The sequence below is a fragment of the Lates calcarifer genome, linkage group LG13 (genome assembly GCF_001640805.2).
Source record: "Lates calcarifer isolate ASB-BC8 linkage group LG13, TLL_Latcal_v3, whole genome shotgun sequence".
NCBI lineage: Eukaryota > Metazoa > Chordata > Actinopteri > Centropomidae > Lates > Lates calcarifer.
The window spans coordinates 16,462,402-16,481,721 of NC_066845.1; the positions used below are offsets into that span (position 1 = coordinate 16,462,402).

The following is a 19,320-nucleotide window of genomic DNA, read 5'->3' on the forward strand; positions in this document are numbered from 1 at the left end:
TAAACATGATTCTTACGCACTAGATGTCTAGCTATGACATATCTTGTCCAGGGAGATCAAACCTCACAGAGGAAGTCAGCCTTGATGTTATGAGTGTAAATAATTCAGTGTCTTCCCAAACTTAAGAGTCTGGGATGCAGAATATTTTGATCCTTTTGTCTTTCGCTGCACTTAGTCACAGCTGCTAAATTTGAAACTTCTATAAAATACAAAGGGAATCAAAAATGTACCCAAAGGAAAGAGCAGTTTCTGGTCAAATCTCTGGACCCTTCTGGCCTCCTTCTCTTGATATCACTTCCATCTGTCCTTGATGAGAAGAAAACAGAGAGCAGGTCTGAGCAGGCCCAGTGAGCAGACAGACCCAGAAGCTTCTACACAAAAGCCACTGAGCCTCATTAATCCACCCATCAGTGCCAAGACATCACAGTTTTATGCAGTCCATTGTTCATTATACAACCATACAGCACAGGCTTACACTGCAGAGCAAGTACGCATGTAGGATTCTGTGTTTCAAAGCATAACAGGCACTAAAGCTTGATATGAAATTGTTCTGTATTTGTGTGGTGGCACAGTGTCATATTGGACTGGTAGAGGTTGAAATTTTAAATACCATGCAATAGGAGGTGTGAAATTTTGGACAATTTTCTTGAGAAGTGATTATAATTAGGGAAGTTACACATTTTACAAGTAAGTCCACAAAGCAGCTCCTTAACTTATCGAAAAATGGTTAATACAAAATTAAAGACATTTTCCTATCCATCCCTTACTAAGAATACAGTAATAGAAAAGTCAGCCACTTAAATGCATTTTATTCTGTGCTCTTATACTGTTAATCAACAGGTAAATGACATTTATCATTTAATAAATTATCATTTGCATAAGGCATAAAATCAGTGAAGCTGATAAACATCTTAATGTTCTAACTAAAATAATCCAAGGATGAAAAAAAGGCATCATCACATGCTCTGGCCTCACACAGGACAAATACAAAGTGGACAATTGCAACCACAGAGCTCACAAAAGCTTTACAACCAGAATTGATGTCTGTTTGTGCCTCTCAATGACCAGGGCTTTGTGTGTGCTGAGGGTGGGGTGCAATGCTCTCAAAAGAAATAATGAGCCTCAATTCAGATGTAAGCTGTGAGAATTCGCTGTGTTGCTTGGTCGTGTAGTTCAGGATGTGGCCGTGCAACACTGCAGACACGCTCCTGCTAACGGGGAAGTGAAAACACAATAGGATGCACAGACTGCAAACATAGTAAAATAATCTATAGAAAAGCCCCCACTTCTTCAACACTCTTCTTCAAATAAAAACCGTTCTCTCAGGAAAAGGAAACTTCAGAATGTGAGAAAAAAAAACAATCCCACAATAATGAAAAATACAGTGCAATACATTTCGACACCTTTGATAAAAAATAAAACTTCATTCCATATTTATGAGGAAATTCCCATAAACGCAGCAAAGCAGAAAATAAATTACCATTATATTTACATTATACAATATACACTATACTGCTCTGTAACTTTAAGCTAGTGTTCACGTTATCACCTTGTAATACATTTTTCCAGATTTCCCTGGCCTCAGAGTCTCTCCGTGTGGTAATGAAACAGCAGCACAGTTCCTCTGAGCGGTTGTCGTGCATCCTCTGGTTTACAGTACGTGAACAAGATGCACACTAACATCTCCGAATTCTGTTCCTTGGATTGTCCGTGGGGAAACCACAACACTGCGATTGCAGAAAATGCGCGTACACAGTCCACAACATTCAAGGGTGTACGCAGTGCCACATAGCTGTAGAAGCACAGATAAATGACTGAGGGTTTTTCTGACATATTTGAAATTCTCCATCACATCAGAGTATATATTTCTTCACAATCCTTAGTGGAAATGTAGACAAACAGCTACTTGACAAAGATGCCGTACAAGGCCGTGCGACAACAGTTTGCAGTCCACTTCTGGGTGAGCAAATTAAATGTGGCTTCCTCCTGTTACAGGTGTGATGGTGTTGGATTGGCGTGTAACGCACAGGAGGACGCGGAGTTGGATCCATCTGAGAAGTTGTAAGAGCGATTAACAGTTGAATAGTGGACATTAAGTGGTGTCATGATATCTGGATGTGTTCAGAGCATGCAAGATAACTGCTGAACAGAGCTACCGCATTACTAAAATATGTCTTCACAAGCTCACTTCACAGTTGACAAAACGCTGAGCAGGATGTCAGCAACAATTGGTAGCAGCTTAGAATAGGCAGTGAGTGGAGAAGACTGTCTCGCTCTTCACTCAGCACTGCAAGACTATTTTGATTGCCAGCAAACAAGTGGGCCATTTGAATAATTCATAAGAACAAACTGAGAGCAGAAAGTGGCTTCTTCATTTTGGTTTCAGCCCACGGAGTGAATTTCCTTTCGTTTATTTTTTGCTCTGATGAAATAAGGATTACACTGTGTTATCTTGGAGTTGAAGTACGACCCAGGATTGAAAATCACCCAAGCAGAAAAGTATGCGGGTACTAGTTCATTAATACCCCACTCACCTTACATTCTTACACAAGTCCATCGTAGAGTGACAATGCCTGAACAATAGACGGATCTGCCTTTGAGCCCTCCTGAAACTCCTGCAGAGTCAGCTTCCCATCTGCATTCTGAAGGGAGAATATGAGACAAAATGAAACTGAGTTAATGCTTTAACAAAGACTTACCAGAAGGGGGCAAAAGAGACTCTGAAGCTAAATCATGCGACTCTTGTTCTACGCTGTTGGACTGATCTTTGGTTCAGTGCACTTGGACGTTAGCCACTCTCTGCCAATACAAATCACTAAGTGCTGCTGTGCTGCACAGCTAGACCAATGGGCTGATCTTGGCAGTAGTGGGCTGACAAACACGCCCATGCAGGCTGCGTCTCATCTTTCACTAAAGATGAGAGAGTCTTGGGATTGAGGGAGTGGGCATAGCACCAAGGGATAGTGGTGGAGTACACTATATATGATGTTTATAGACTGCAGGCAGTGTTAGTGACGCTGTGATGGCTACAGCTTACAGCTCTAAACTTGACAGTGTACATGTCAAAGCCCTGGGGGTGGCAAGAAAGGCAGATTCAGTCCTCTTGATGGTAAACTAATAGTCATTCCTTAATCATTCACTTGTATCAGTGTCAGGCAAACTTTGTTGTTAAATGGCAGAAAGTAATATCAAATGGTAAAGTAACTAGTGCATTCATTGTCTTTATCACTTCAGTCTCTTGATATTATTTCAATATTAAACTTCTAACCTTGTCCATCATCGCAAAAATACGGTCCACTCGCTTTTCTGGCGTGTTTTCTTCCTCTGGCAGTTCCACCGTGTTCCCCTAAGATGTCAAATCATTACACTTTGCACAAAAAAATAATACAGGTTTAAATGTCCAAACTTTACCACCAAACTTACCACCATTTGATATATGGCATCTACGATGTTCAACATCTCATCACGTGTAATGTAGCCATCGTTATCAAGGTCATATAATTTAAAAGCCCCTGTGTAGAGAAAGATGTGATATTTGGGTTTAGTGCAGCAAGGAGGAGATTCACAACTATTTCTGGGAAGTGAGCTCACATTGAGATCAGAAAGCCACTGTTACCGCAAAATGTAAAACAAAAGATTATGGTAAAATATATATTTTCAAGGATTATAAAGTACATAGTATTTCATGTCTTTGCAAATGGTGAAAACTGAGTAGAGACAGAAGGTAGCCTTTCATGGTGGCTTCCCAGTTCAAAAGGCTACAGCAGTAATTCTGGATATAAATAATGATCATACGTTGTTATAGATTTAAAAGTGATGATTACAGCTAAAGTTCAAGATTTTGTGGGGTGTTCTACTTTCAAGAAAAGGTGTGGTCATGACCCCCAGCTTGCAGAAGCCTGCTGTATCTTGCAGGCTAATTATCTTTTATTTGCTGTTCTCTAGGAACCCACCAGTCCTCTTTGATATGCAATACATGGCAGTCAGTTCTAAATCCTGCAATGTCAAATTAAATGTCAAAAATAGGGGAGAAAGGTGAATGGTCTTACATCTCAACTTCTCATCTAGAGTTCCTCGAGAAGTCACTGACAAGGCCTGGATGAACTCAGAGAACTCAATGCGTCCATCCTACAGATTGACAAAAGGGAGAGCCCAGAGACAAGATGAACATTTTACTTGACACTTGCTGTAGCTGTACTTTCATGAACTTCTTGCTGTTCTTTCATGATGTCCTTGCTGTATTCTGCTGAAAATGGGGCCAGGCGTTTGCTCCAAGTCAGCTGCTATTTTTTGCCCTGCACCTGGCTCTCTCCTGAGGCAGAAATATGTCACCTCTGGTCATTAGTAAGATGGATGCTACTAGCTCATAGTCTAAAAGTTACAGCACATACAAACATAAAACCACTGTATATCTGGAACGAAGATGTTTCACATTTTCCAAATGATTCCACATCATGAATGGACTTGGCAGATAAATATGTACAACAAGGTAGAAAATATTCCACTGTGACACTTACTCCCTCTCAGCTTTGTTAGAATACCATGTGCTGAACCTTACCACAGAAGCTCAAAATTAACCTCCCAAAACTGTGGCCTTCAGCGTTCTTTTGTGAGGCCACACAGAGAGCAGCAGGGAGAAATGTCCTCTAACATGGATAGTCATCAAATATAAAATGAAAGCTCAAAGTGGCTCAAATGGCACTGATTCATACCAACTCATCAAGTTATGACCTCCAGCCTCAGGCAACTGCAACAGACCTATTCCAATCAAACTGTGATGCTGCATAAAAGAAAAGCTATTCACATTCCAAGTGAAAACAACAGCTTGTGAACAACAGGCAATGCATATAAATTGGCTGGTAGCAGAGCCTTCTGGCTTTGGTCAATTCATATTCTCACGAGCTACTGAAGGATTGTGTTGCATCACATTCTGTTACCTGTAACTGCCATAAGTCCAGCCACAGCTCTTGTTTCAGAAGAAAAGCCAAGCACTCTTCATGGCCTTAGGGTCAGCCAACTTTATCTCTACCAGACATCTGACCATCCAGACAATGCTGAAGTCATGCATTGCTGATTACATAAGTCATAAAAAACTGTTAAGATCAATGCATTCTCTAACTATGGGGTGCCTAACGCTAATGAAGGCCACAGATAAACATCAGACACAGGGGTTGTCTGATCTTTCTGACACAAAGCCTCTTAACTGAAGTCAATAAACCTTCAGGGGCTCACCAACATCCCAGGAGCTGCTCATCCACAGTTTGTCCTCCTAAGCACAAATTGAATAATCTTGTACAGCTCCAACGAGGTGGATTACTTCAGCAAACACACCTTATTACAGTTTGGCCTTGTTAAAACGTGCTTTATCATCCTACCCTCAAATTCTTAGAGGATGCTGCCACATAACAAGGACAAGAGTTTCATTCAAAAAATAAATAAATTAGAAATAAAATACATATACATCTCTTGAAAAAATGTCACTCAGCCTTAAAAATGATTTCTGGCACAAATCCTACTACTGATATTATAGATGCTACAACTCATATCAAGTTCTTTACATAGTACCCATTTTTGAGGAATCATCTGTGCCCGCTGTACTAACATTCAAAAATACAAAGAACAGAAATAGGGCAATCATTACACATCACACATAAAATAATTTGCAGAGTACACTGAGTACATGGAGTTCCCAACAGTATTAACATCCCTGTTTCTCTATATTTTGATTAGACTGTGGCCTAGAGTGTTATTAAGCTACATTTCAATGTCCAATGCAGCCTTCATTCAAAAGGGTTCTGAATACATACACTTGTGTATACAAACTTGAGAGCCTGCAGTTCTCTTAAATAAAAGAAAAAAAAAAACGTAAAAAGGGACCCTGGAGTAATAACAGCAGCAAAATGAATAGGATTTCTACACCATGTTGCCCTTTCATTCTATGCAATCTCTGGCTGGCCAGAAAGAAGGAACTGCTGCTCTCACAAACTGACTTGACCTGAATAAAGACCCTTAGATTAGCTCTACCCTCAAACACTTTAACATGACTTCCCTTATCTTTCTGCAACCCTAGAAAACAGCCAGTCCAAAACTATTCCTCTGTCATTCTGAAGAAACAAAGGTGGCACCATATTTGTTCTGCCTTGCAATGGGACAACAGAACATATAAATCTGAATACAAACCTTGTTTTCGTCAAAAACATTGAAGACAAAGGAGGCAAACTTCGTTGGATCTCCAAAAGGAAAGAACTGCTTATATATCTTCTGAAAGCCCACAGCATCAAGCTGCCCACTTGGACAATCTTTAATGAAACCTTTGTACCTGAAAAATAAAGCATAGATAGATATTATTTAAAGAGGTAAAATATCATGTGTACTGAGGACACTACTGGACAGCACTGACAACTACTGTGACTAATGTCACATCCCCACTACCACAGCAGGCATTACTGACTCCGCTTGAAAATCTGTGCTAGATCAAAGGTAAAGTGCAAAGCTATTTGTCTCATTCACAGATAAGACGATCGCCTTAATCCAATAGCAAGCCCAGAGTGGTTAACTCTAATCAAATTACTCTCTAGTCCTCTTTTGATAATATACGTAGCTGATAGATAAGTCTGAGAGCTTCCTCTCGCCCCTGGAAATGACATATCTAGAGAGCGACTTAACATCTCCATTAGCCTAAATATAGAAGCATTTCATTAGCAATTTCAAGCGCAGTCACTCAAGGGTAGGTAGTTTCCTTATATGTCTTCATAAAGGGACGCAGCAGCCTCAGAGTCTAACTGTAACAGGTCAGGGAGCAAGGGAGACAGTGTTAGCCTTTACAAAAATAAAAGCTAGATGAAAAGTAGGAAAAAGAGGAAATAGCAGGGAAATAATAACCCTCTCTAGTTATAAAAAGCACTGCAAAAAGCTTTTGCTCTTGATCAACAGCAAAAATGACGCAAATTCACACAAGGGAGCTCTGCATGTTCGCCTCTGATTCAGTTAAGGCTGTTCAAAATAAGGCAAGGCTGTAATTAAGGCCAAAGAGAGAGAGAGAGAGAGAGAGTGTGTTCTGATGAAGAACGAAGGCCAGGGAAGATCTTTTTCTCTGACAGTCTGGCTCCTCACTCCTCTTAAACTCTTTACTTTTAATCTGCCTGGGAGATAATGAAGCCGGTTCCATATACTGTAGTCAAAGAGTTGGAGAGACGCTTTGAGGAGCAGCTGGGAAAAAGTTCAGCGAGAAGAGAAGCGAGAGGAGAGCAGAACCATGTAATTCTCACATTTGAATTATCTGGAGATATGTAGGAAAATGAAAGCCTAGCTCTCTATAATGCAGAATACAACCTAATTGGCATTCAAAGAGCAGAGCACACAATGCATGTCATAATCCAAAGCTGACCTATTTCACCTGGATTCTTTAGTCATTTTTAATGTGTAACTATGGAATATTAGAAATGGAAGCTGATATAAAAGGCTGAATGTTAAGTTACTGTAACATACTCTATAGATTGTATGTGTTCAGTACATTAGGTATGCATGCTTAGGTATATAAATAAATTTTAGAGAATGTTTATTGCAAAAAACAGAAGAGACACGTTTCTATTTTTGCTCTTATTCAATAGTTTGAGGTGGGTCCAATTTAATATATTTTTGTGCTGTTTTTTTATAGTTCTTCATAGTATTTGAATTTCCAGTGAGGTTTAAAACATATTGCTATAATTAGTCTTAGAGTTATGATTTTGACAACTTTCAACTGTAAAATGTCACCTCAATATATTTGTCTCAAATCTTAAATAACCATATTTAAGAGATTCTTATCAAAAATGTATCTCTTTCTCGTTCTCTGGCCTTAGTTACAGCCTTGCCTTATTTTGAGCAGCCTTGACAGAATCAAAGATGAGCATGCAGTGCTCCCTTGTGTGATAATTAGAGTCTATTTTGTTCTTATTTAGTCATTTCAGGTGGGTCAAATATCAGCCAATTTTAGTTTATCACAAAAAAAAAAAAAAAAAAGGTTTTGGGTTCGAACCTGCTGGCCAGCCGGGAAGAGTTTATATGTTATCTCTGTGCCTGTTGTTGATTTTTTACAGGCATCCTCCCACAGTCCAAAGACATGTTGGTTAGGTTAACTGGTGACTCTACATTACCCATAAGTGTGAATGTAAGAGTGAATGATTGGTTGTCTCTGTATGTCAGCCCTGTGACAGACTGGCCTCCCACCCAGTGTTAAATGTGGCAAAAACTGGAGTTGTGGAGTTTGAGAGAAGTGGGTATTTAGGAGGCAGTGGCAGTTTAATGAAAGGCACTCTTGAGTTGCACTATGGGGAAATGTAGGATTTCCTATGTGGCACTCAACTTTATGCATGCAAAGCTAAATCACTTTAGTACCCCTTTGTCCATTTCCTACAAGTGCCTGGGGAAGGTTTCCTTTCTGTGACTAGTTGTTACAATTTTAAGAACACCATAAGGATAAGAAAATTACTTAGTAGTGAATTAAAAGAGTATTCCATCAGTTTAGCATTGCATCATCTTCTTTGTCGAAACCAGGCACCTACATTACCCACAATGCATCTCAGGTGTGTAATGCTAAAAACAGCCAATATAGCCTCAAAAAGCCCTCCTCAAGCAGAGATTAGGAGTGGGTTAAAGAGTTCTGGTAAGATCCCTTTTCACTAACTCCTCACCCCGTTTTTTTTTTTTTTTTTTTTTCATTTTCCAACTTGTAATCTTCAACCCCAAGTGACAAACTCAATTGACATCACTTGAGGCAATTTATCAGATTTCACACAGCTCCCTCTGAAGGATTTTGTAAATTATGTAAACAGACTGTGGTGTGTAAAATCAGTGCAGTTCACCTTTAGTTATTGGTGATAGGCTATTTCATCTATTAAAAATAATCTCATGTCCATTGTAATAGTAATATACAATATAATAGTTATAATAACATAACATATAAAATACATTTTATTTTGAATTTAATATATCTTTGTTGTTTGTGTGCCCTTTTTCATAATTATAGTGATTTAATTTCTACTGAAGTTTAAAATTCACAGTTGTATTTACTTTAAGTGTTGTTTTTTTGACAACTTTAAACCTTTGTCACAAATCTTTTATGGCAAAATTTAACAGATTCTTCTGAAAATAGTTTCATTAATATAAAAAAAAAATATTATCTGATACATATACTTTAAACTGTCAAATATCAGCCTCAAAAATTCTGTATTGATCAGACTCTTCAGTAAAACTCTTAAGTATGTGCTTTTGGCTTTTTTGAGTTTTGATATATCAATGTTTTGGTGTAATTGCTGTTGCAGAAATGATATTTTCTATCATCAGCCAGTATGTAGTCGCATGAGTTTGCTTTACAAGGCATGAACCACCCATATAAAGTTGACTACTACATATTACCAGTGCAGTTACATAAGCAGAACACACACATGCACTGGTAAAGTAGATACAGTAAGCAAAGTATCCGTGTATTCATGTTTGCCCAGTGTCAGTTATTCATCAGTCATAATCAGAATCACCTTCACTTGCCAAGAACACATCATGTACAAGAAGTCTGACTTGGTGACACTGGTGCTAAGACACATACACGGTCAGACTGTACTTGAAGTAGTGTAATAATGGAACTACGCACTGTACTTGCAGGGACATAGCAGACGTGACATTGTGCATCAGACCCCACCAGGGAGCCAGCATGAAGATAAAGTATTTATTACTGGCACTGGCTCCTGCTCCTTGGCATCTACCATGGCGGCTCGCTAAAGAGTTGTGCAGGATGTTTCTCTTGCTCCTGCCTAGCTGGCAGGAACATCACTGCGCAATGGCATTTTGTTATTGATTTCAGGTGAGCCTCAGGCATACTAATGATGTTCCCTTAGAGGAGAATTAGAAAGGGGAACAAATTTAATGCACAACACAGGCATTTATCTAACCCTGCTAATTCTTCTGTGTCTGTGCCTGTGCTCTAATTACACGCCATCTGGCATTTCCCCTGGTGAAATTCCCTCTCATCCCTCACACTCAGCCGTGTTGATTGCTGCTGATCTTCAAGTGAGGACTCATGCAAACTTTCCTGTGAAAGACAGCGAGAGTGATGGTGAGCTAGCTGGCTGCACAGCCAGGGGGTTGAGGTTTAAGAGCAGTGGGGGGTATTCCGCCCCAGTGCACTCAGGCAGCCCCAGAGACAGGCCAGCTTGGAGGCTCGGGACCTGCCAATGCCCAGTGATATCTAACGCTGCTGCTGCTGCTGCTGCTGCTGCTGCTACTGCTGCTGATGTGTGGCTATGAATGTGCCCTGTCTCCTTCCCCCCGTAAACTCCCTAACAGGGAACATGAACAGCGAGTAGCTCTTGAGGCAGAGCTCTTTTCATGCATGCTGAATTAGGTCGTGAAATGCAAAACCAAAGCAGGAGAACTGAAGTGTGAACATGGAAGAGTGATCACTTTATTACAGCACTCCCTCTTCTGACACACACTATTTTTTGTTATCTCCAAAGAAACAATAGCCCAACAGCAGCATGCAGCAAACAAAAGCTATGACTATGCTCATGCTTGAGTCATCTCTGTAATGAAGATGCATTGTCTCTTATCCATTTGCCAGTGGCTGTCAAATTGTGCCTTCAGAAAAAAAAACGCTTAGAGAATCACACCTTAACATTAATGATCACTCTCACCACAGCACTGTGACTTAGCCTGGCCTAAGGTGCATCTGTTTCATGAATGTGTTTCATTTTGACGTATATAAGTACAAGTTACAACACTGTGAGCACAGGCTGGGAACAGACAAAGGCTAGACCCTTAGACCCACACCAGCATGATGATGCTGGTGTGGGTCACACTGACTAATAGGTACAGAATCTGACAGGGAGGATTACTAATCGGCAACCTTGTAGAGGCTCTGTGGCCATGTAGTCATTAAGTGCCTGAAAGTGAAACAACCTTGTGCCCCTGCCATTCTTCTATTATCAGACATCCTTTTTTTGCAAATAGAGCAAAAAGGCTGTTAAGGAATGCATCATGGAAATGTTTGTATCAGTGTTATCAGCCTCCAAAGTCACTCAGTCTCAGTAAGGCTTCAAAGTCATTCTATTTTCAGAACGCATCTGTCTTCAGGGTGGCGTGAGGGAGATGGCTTCAAATCAACTATCAACCAACTGTACATACACTCCAGAAACCAAATCCTGGGCAAAATATATCATTGTGGCTTTCGCAAGTGGGTTAAGATAAGAATCCCTGATTCCCGTGAGCTCTGCCAGTAAAGACACAATTGCAAATATATGACTAGCTTCACTCATGAATGGAAAAATACTCATTAAAAATGAATACACACACTTACCACTGCTGCACCTCTTTCTCTGTAACTGTAAGAGAAATAAGAGCAACATTAGTTTGGAGAAAAACTTTGGCTGTCCTAGAAAAAAGTGGTTTGCTGTTAAACACTGGAGCCAAGTAGTAGCATCGTTAATCATCTTGGCCCAATCCTTTCTTACACATATCCTCTGACTTGACCAAAAATATTCAATAGTGTCATGCAATTATTGGAAAATAGCCATTTTTAGTTGAGTAGAGAATTAATTGATTCTAGCATAGTATCAGAAGAGATGAATAATCATTTTTATTGGCCAGCATAGTAGAGAACAAGTGGGAGTAAACCCCAGGGAGCTACAAAAAGACAAACATGGCTGAGGCAATAAAGGTTAGCCGCAGATCTAAGAAATAGAACAGTTTAGGAGGAGGGATGTGTTATCATGCCCACACAAGCGCCATTATCTGCCAGTATCTAATCAACCAATCCCTCATGGCTTTCCCTCGTCTCTTTACTTTTGCTCAAGTAACCTAAGCAATTTCCAGACTCTTGGCCCCTGAGGTTACTAATGAAAACAAGGGCTGAAAATCAATAGCATTATTTTAACCATGTGGTCCTTTGAGAAAGACTTCCTGAATTCATGTTGCTGTAAGTCTGAGTATAGATGTCATCTACTACCACTTGTGATGGGCCTGGGGCAAAGCAAGAGGTTTATAAATACAACAAATAGCTAGGTAGTTAATCAATAATTTCCTCTATTGTAATGTTTAACCTTGAGCAACTCATAGTCATGGTTACCACAAAGGTATACAACCAGAGAAACAAAGTAAACAATGGCTTACAGGCTTTGACATTAACTTGCCACAAATAAAGACATTTTTGGGTGAATCAAGTTACCATTATCCAACACCCTCACATTGTGTGAGACTGGACAAATAACCAAAAATGTAAAAAAGATTTTTGTCAACACTTTACCATGAGATTTAGACAAAGTATTCCATAATGAGATAACTGCAGTGCTGGAGCAGAATTATACAGATGGTTTCTATAAGGAGGCCAGGTCAGGTAGCTTTCACTCACATGTATCTCAGCCTCAATTTCTTTTGCTCAGAGTTTCACCAAGAAACCCATCATCATGTGACCCTTTCCTGAGCCATAAATGTCAGGGTCAATCTCACAACTGTCAGCCAAGCCAAGCTACCATTAAATTGGCCTCAAAAGACAATGTAGTCAAAAATTGAGGCAATTTACCATGGCTATGATTTAATAAAAAAATTGTATTACGTAACTCAGTCAGAGGCAATGGGCAATAATGCAATCAGCCAATTGCAGGAGAGTGCAAGGCCCACTCAGCCAGTTGGCCCTGCAGGGTCTGCTAGAACACATCCAGCTTGCAGTCTGTCAATGTGAGCCTCTTCATGGCTTTGACAACTTACAAAATCATCATGTTATTACATGGGCCTAGCCTACATCCTGCAGACATTTTAATAGGAATGCTGCTTTCCATGTGATGCCAGAACAGACATTAGGAAAAGCATTTGTGGGTTGAATTAAGCTCTCTCAAGTGCAGGTGAAGCTGCAACCATTTTCCACAGTTTTTACTAAGAACAGGAAAACACTGGGCAGCCAGGAGCATGTGCATGGCTTAATGTTGTCTTTGGCCATGAAAGTGTTTTACTGAAAATGAGGTCATAATGATTTTCTTATGAAGATGCCTGCATTTTCAAGCCTACTACAAAGCAGAAGACAGACATCAACAGATTTTTTTTTAACTAAATGGGCCTTATTTCTAGCCTGTTGGTTGCTTGTCAACTCACAGGGCATTATTTGTAGGGGCAAAACACTCTACTCTTTCTCCCACTGAAACAAAAAGACACATAGGCACAGAGAAATTTACTAAGTCCCCAATCTGTCAAGAACCAAAGGAAAGCGTTGACTAAAATGGCAGACAAAGCTTCTCATGGGAGAGCAAGAGAAAGAGGCAATAGTAAGAAGGAAAGCAGAAATGATAGAGTCTCAAGTCAAGCAACAACAGAACAAGGGAGAATGATCACACTGGGAGAGAAAGCTTGGTGCCCCTCTCAGCAATGCTAACCAGATAAGATCCTAATTATACTATTCCATTCCCTGCTCAAAGAGGGCAATTAGGGGATAAAGCGAGAGAGACAGGGTGAAAGGGTAAGAGAGAGGAAGAGGGGGAGAGGGAGAGAAAGAAAGAAATAGAGAGAGAGAGAGAGAGAAAGACAGAGGGAGAGGGAGTGAGTAAAGGACAGCAGCAAGCAGCCCAGCCCAGCATGAAGCCCAATCTTCCTCCACAGCAATTTCCTGCCACAACAGCCTTCCTTGGTTCTGCTGTGGAGAGACTCACCACACACAAATAACACTGTCATTAAGCAGCCAATGGATGTCAACTCCCACCCACACCTGCACACTGTACTGCTCAAATAATAATAATAACGCTGCAGTCCAGAAATAACACACAAATGATTAATATAGCGTCTTCCAAGGAGTCATCATTGTGGATAATTATAAATGTGATCTCTGCTCAAATTTGATTGAAAACTGTGGCGGAAAAAAAATTCAGCTGAAATTTTTGTTCAGTGGGAGATCATCAATAAATGAGTTTGCTGTCAATCTGCAATGTCCTGATGAGTCGAGAGAAACAAGAAGAATCCATGTACTAGCAATGTTGTGGACAGGCTTCAGGTTTGGGTCATTCCCTCCTGTGATGCCACCATTTCTGTAAGGCTGTATGCAAGAATTCCATTTATGCTCATGTCTTGTGAGGTAATGAATGAATTTATGTTGAATATCTTTATATATCTTATCAATATAACTGTCTGTGTATACATTTATAAAATATTTACATATACAGAGCATCCAGGAGCAGCATTTAAAACCACATCCTCATCTCTATAACCTTCAACTTGATTGCTGAGACAAACTCAGCATCTCCATATTCATAGATCCCTTCAGCGTGATTTAAAGATGCTGATTACGACTTTTGCCAGACCTTAACCAATCACAATCTGCTACACAACATTTAAATGCAAATTTAAATCAAACCGAGAGCTTATTCCCAGCTGGCATTTAGTTGTAGCTCTGTTTTGTCGATAATGAGAAAATGGTGTAGAATCCCAATACATTCAAACAGGAAGGGCTATTTACTGTAAAGCCTGGGTGGACCACAGTGGGTGGAAAATATGGTTTGAAAACTGCAGCAATGTTAGTTATTCCTATCACATACTGTGTATTATTTTACCTATGGCCAGAATGTTCTTACAGAGTCTCGCTGAAAAGAGTTTCAAAAGAGTGCAGGATTTCCTTTCTAAAGACAAGCGAAAAAAAAATCTTAAGGTACTCACAGTAGGTTTTCCTTGTCAACTCCTCCACCACCTCTGGCTTGAGCTTGCTGTTTGATTTACCCATGATCTTCAACTCTCCTCCACACCTCCAAATCCACCTTGGCACAATGCACCTGTTACTACCTCCTCGCCAGTCTGCTCCTCTGCCAAAAACATACAACAAACGTGGGCCGTTTAGGTGCAATGACACCAGTGAAACAAGAGAAACACACTGTTGTTCTGTTTTGGTTTGGATTTAAAAAAAGCAACTCCCATTCAAGCTAAATGAGTCTATCGTTCTATGTGGTTCACTCTAGCTGTGGTCATGATCTGCTCAGTCATCAGCCCTGGCACTCCAGACAGACGAGTCAAACCCCAGGGGCCCTGTGAAGAGGGGCCGACAGGTTGTTGAGTCTATACGAGTGCTGCTGAGTGCCTATGTGTCCACCTCATTTCTTCACAGCAGTCCGTGGGCGAAGAGTGGCGTTTGGATGCGTTGCTACCTTCGTCCTTAGATACAAGAGTCACTCAGTGGCTGGGTTAAGCACGCTCACTCCCTCACAGTCATTCTCTGTTCTTCTCACTCCTCCCACCCCTCCTTTCCCACCACTATCTCTATTGCTCTGGGTAAGTTACTGTAGAAAAGAATCCTCCCTCTTGACAGCTGAGATAAGGAGGTGTGTAAACTAAAATACAATGAACAGAGCTTGCCTTGGATGCACCCCACTGCATTTTGCACTCAATAAAAGCATTGACTTTAATCCATGGAATGTACACAGATGTAACAGTTTAAGAAAAAGTAAAAGGTTTCAGAAATAATTTACGGAAAGCAAGAAGAAGCCTCTACAGTTCTAGATGCCAGCTGAATAGCGAAAAAGGGATCTGGTCTTGCTCTTAAAATAAGCTTGTGTGCTGTCTACCAAGCTTATAGGCGAATTTGAAGAGTGACAGTTTTCTTTTCTCCTCCATTCTGACTCATAATGCTCCCTCCTTCCTGGCCTCACGACAGCATGGTATGGTGATTTCCTTCTCTCTGTCACAGCAGACAGGAGATGAGGGATAATGGAATTTCTTTGTATCACAGGCCTGGTGTTGGCATGCACAGATGCCTAACCACAGCAGCTGTCTGAGCCACAGAATAGAAAAACTACTGTACACACTAGGCACCTTCACTGCAAACATCTGTTCTTCCTGTCCATGGCCAGTGATGTCCTTCTGAGGGATGCCACGCTGGTAATCACCATCTTGTGTTTGCTCAAGCCTTGTGGTCCTGGGTATTGCTAAGACACTATGAAAATAAACAGACAGAGAGCAGTTACAAAGGGAATGACAGGCATTTTCTATGTTTTAGTGGAAATGGACTGTCTTGTCACCTAGAGCTACAGACGCATGAGCACTTGACTGGAAAAACACTCAAAACAGACAACGACCTTTCTACTGTCTGCCAAAGCTGCCGAATGTAGCCAACAGGCAGGGCACAATGTGGAGCACAATGTGCAGCGAGAAGACTGTTGGTAATGAAAGTGCAGCGGCTAGTATATTTAAGTACCCTGCTTTAAATTAGCACAATTAAATGGCAAGCAAATCAACTGTAGCGTTAATTCAAGTCTAATGAAAACAAGTGGCGAGGACACAACTAATACGCACACAAATTCATAACAAATGAATGGTTGAATTAACATTTAGGAAAGTGTGCTTTGTTTCCATATAGTCATATATTTTTTGGTTGACATGAGTGAGAAATGAATTTAGTCGCGGCAGCAGCAGGTGGGATGTTGCCTGGCAGTACCATAGCAACACACAGTTTATGGCTACAGTACAACAGTGCGGGAAGCTTGCTAGTCATTGTGCTCGCAACGTTTGGTACCCATGCTGTTTCTCGTAGCTCGTTGACTAAAAAAACACAGAAAAAAACACCCTAAATTGAATAAAGGCTTTCCCCTGTAATGCGAGTTCGCTGTTTACCTGAGCTACAGAAGTGGAAAGTCGCCGTCCAGTCCAGGTAGTCAGTCCCAAAGCAGAAAGCAGCTGTCCAGTGTTGTCTTCCTCCGTCGAGTTCCGGAGCGAGCGACTCGCTGCTGCGTGGATGGCCGTCTGTGCTGCTCTGATGCCGCCGTCAGGGAGTGACGTTGCTGCTGGCCCCGACCAACTCTGCTCAGTGCCAGAGAGGCACTGACGTCGCGGTACCGTTGGTCATACACTAACTCTTTGTATGCTTAAAGAGCATTTAAACGTGTCATTTCGTACACGGTGAAAGGTTAGTCTACTCAAATTCACTTTAAAACCCACATTCTCATTTAGTATGAAGAGAGATATGGCACTTTTAAGTATCCTGTATGCCCAGTTTTACTGCAAGTAAACACTGAGTAAGCTAATAACTGGGGTAGTGTAACAATGGGGGTTTAAATAGCTCACAATTAGCTACTTTTTGTTTTTGATTATGTTACGACTGGAAGTACTTTATGGCTAATCATTGCAGTAGTGCATGTAATTAATTGTTTTATCAATTTAAAGCCCGGCTTATTTTCCAAATAGACTATTATTATTAGGGCCTGATGTTAAACTCAGGCCCTGATGTTAAACTCAGGCCCTAATAGTTAATTGCTCTTCTTTTAGGACGGTATATCAGCTTAATGAGTTTACATGGTGTTTTAAAATTTAAATGTTATATAATAGGTACTGTAAACTTATGTATAATATAAGCTAATATTAAGTTTATATCTATTGCCTGGTAGTAGGAAAGGGAAGTAATTTAGTGTTGCTGTTGAATTAAATTAGGGGACCAACAAGAGATAAACGATATAGAACACAAAAAAAATTGAAATTAATGCAGCAGAAGCTGAGATACCCTGACATTTAGTCCTTGGTATGGGCCCAGCTCCAAACATACTACCATTCCCACAATGCAACTCAATACCTTGTTTCATTTAACTCCATCTAGTAAATGCTCATGTCTTTCAAACTCCACCCCCAAGGTTTCCTGTAAAAACTTGAGGTCTGAAGCCTAATGACATCATCTGGGTTATTTTATCCTTAGAGCTTCATTCAGAAAAGACATTATACTGCTCTTTTCACCAGCTGAGTAGAACTCTGCATAACAAGTATACTGATCTTCATGTGTAAGATTTAGTTCCCCTTTAAGTAATTTAAAGTTATTTCAAAGTTGCACAGTAGACCTACAGTGTATTCCAGTATATAGGAATACTAAATATAGTAAGTCTGAGACTAGAAAATATGACTAAACACTTGAGAGTAGGATGTCAAATTGAGAGCACACCAGCACAATTCAGGTTAAGTCTATCCTAACATAGCTTACCATAATTACTGATCTGGAGAGCACAAGGTCAGCTCAGAAACAGTGCAATAGGGGACTGAGGAAAAACAATTTCAGATAATACTACCTCATTTGCTAAAGGACAGAAATTCAAACTGGTCTGAAGCAAAAGATTAATGTTCTACAGTCTTCACATGTATTGATTGCTCATTAGGCTACATGAAAGATGCAAGGACCAGTCATTTTTCCCACGAGTCTCAATTTTTCATATTTGTTGCTCCTGCTTGTTACCTATGTTACTCATGCTGGAGTCCAAACTTTGTGGTCAGACCTTTCTCTGTGTATAGCTCATTAAAATTCATCTCCCATCAGCAGCATGCCAACAGATGCTCAGTTATAGGATTTGTCCATTAACAACTGCTACACCATCATTCTATAGCCCAATAGGAGCTTTCTGGACATTCATAGGAGAGTTGGAACTAAATGTAAGCTGTCTGACTTGGCCAGTTTAGTATTCAGTGCCCTTCCCTGCAGTCCCTTATTGCAGTCAACTGCAGTTACAGTAGTCTCATGGGAATAGAGGGAACAAGGAACAGGAGAAAGAGGCCAAAGCAAAATGGGGTGAATCAATTGAGGATTTCTCATATTTTTAAGCTGTAGACCTGAGAGCAGATGGATCCTGGGTAAAGGCTTAATTCTTTTGAGAAACATAATTTATCTTCTACAGCATAGGCTTTAGTCATAGACAGAGGGTAAACAAATTTAAACTCAGATCACTCACTTTATTTGCAAAGTGCAGTTCACAGCCACCCACTGATTGATTACATCAGTTTCATCAGACAAATAAACTGTGCACTGTGAAAGAATTGGGTTATTTTGAATAGAAAGGGCATTAATTAAAACTGCTGTGTTTTTTTAAATTATCATTACCTCAGGACATAATTTCTTTTCCTTTTTTCTTTCTTTTACATCTTATCGTGGTTAGAAGTCACAAGAGAAACAACATTTTAGTTTCTCCCACTCTTAATATATCACGAAACAGTGTTTCTAGAGAGACTGAAATATGTCGCTATTGTATCTAATTCCCATTCTTCTTTGTTTAGTATGTGATAATCATTTATATTAGAAAGTGTGGAATTTCCTTTGTGAATTAATGCAGAGCATCAAACACTGACAGTCATTTCTCCTTTTCTTTCCTATCATTCAAACACACACTACAGAAGCACTTACCGTGAAAACAATTCTGCGTAATAACTTGCAGATATTTGCCCATTTATCAGAAGCCACACACCATGACCATTAAATCATCATCATCAGGGCAGGGGTCCCATTAAAAGCCCTGCAGCGTCTTCACTTCGCTGTGATATGCTGACATATGCTGAAGCAGCTGGGGGACTACTGGA

At 40.2% G+C, this 19,320-nt stretch overlaps 1 protein-coding gene across 2 annotated transcripts; it reads right to left on the reverse strand.

Moving 5' to 3' along the window:
• Positions 1-792: 792 nt before the first annotated feature.
• Positions 793-16,812, reverse strand: ncs1b (neuronal calcium sensor 1b). 2 transcript variants are annotated; one of them, XM_051075244.1, is made up of 10 exons: positions 16,609-16,812; positions 15,811-15,931; positions 14,665-14,807; positions 11,330-11,354; positions 6,181-6,319; positions 4,050-4,128; positions 3,424-3,512; positions 3,269-3,346; positions 2,540-2,642; positions 793-2,051 (listed from the first exon to the last, which is right to left on the reverse strand). In XM_051075244.1, the coding sequence occupies exons 3-9, from the start codon at positions 14,726-14,728 to the stop codon at positions 2,544-2,546; spliced, it is 573 nt and encodes a 190-aa protein (XP_050931201.1). In that variant the 5' UTR covers positions 14,729-14,807; positions 15,811-15,931; positions 16,609-16,812; the 3' UTR covers positions 793-2,051; positions 2,540-2,543. The 2 variants fall into 2 exon arrangements, with proteins under 2 accessions (XP_050931201.1, XP_018525104.1); XM_018669588.2 differs by having other exon boundaries at positions 2,535-2,642; positions 16,609-16,810.
• Positions 16,813-19,320: the final 2,508 nt, after the last annotated feature.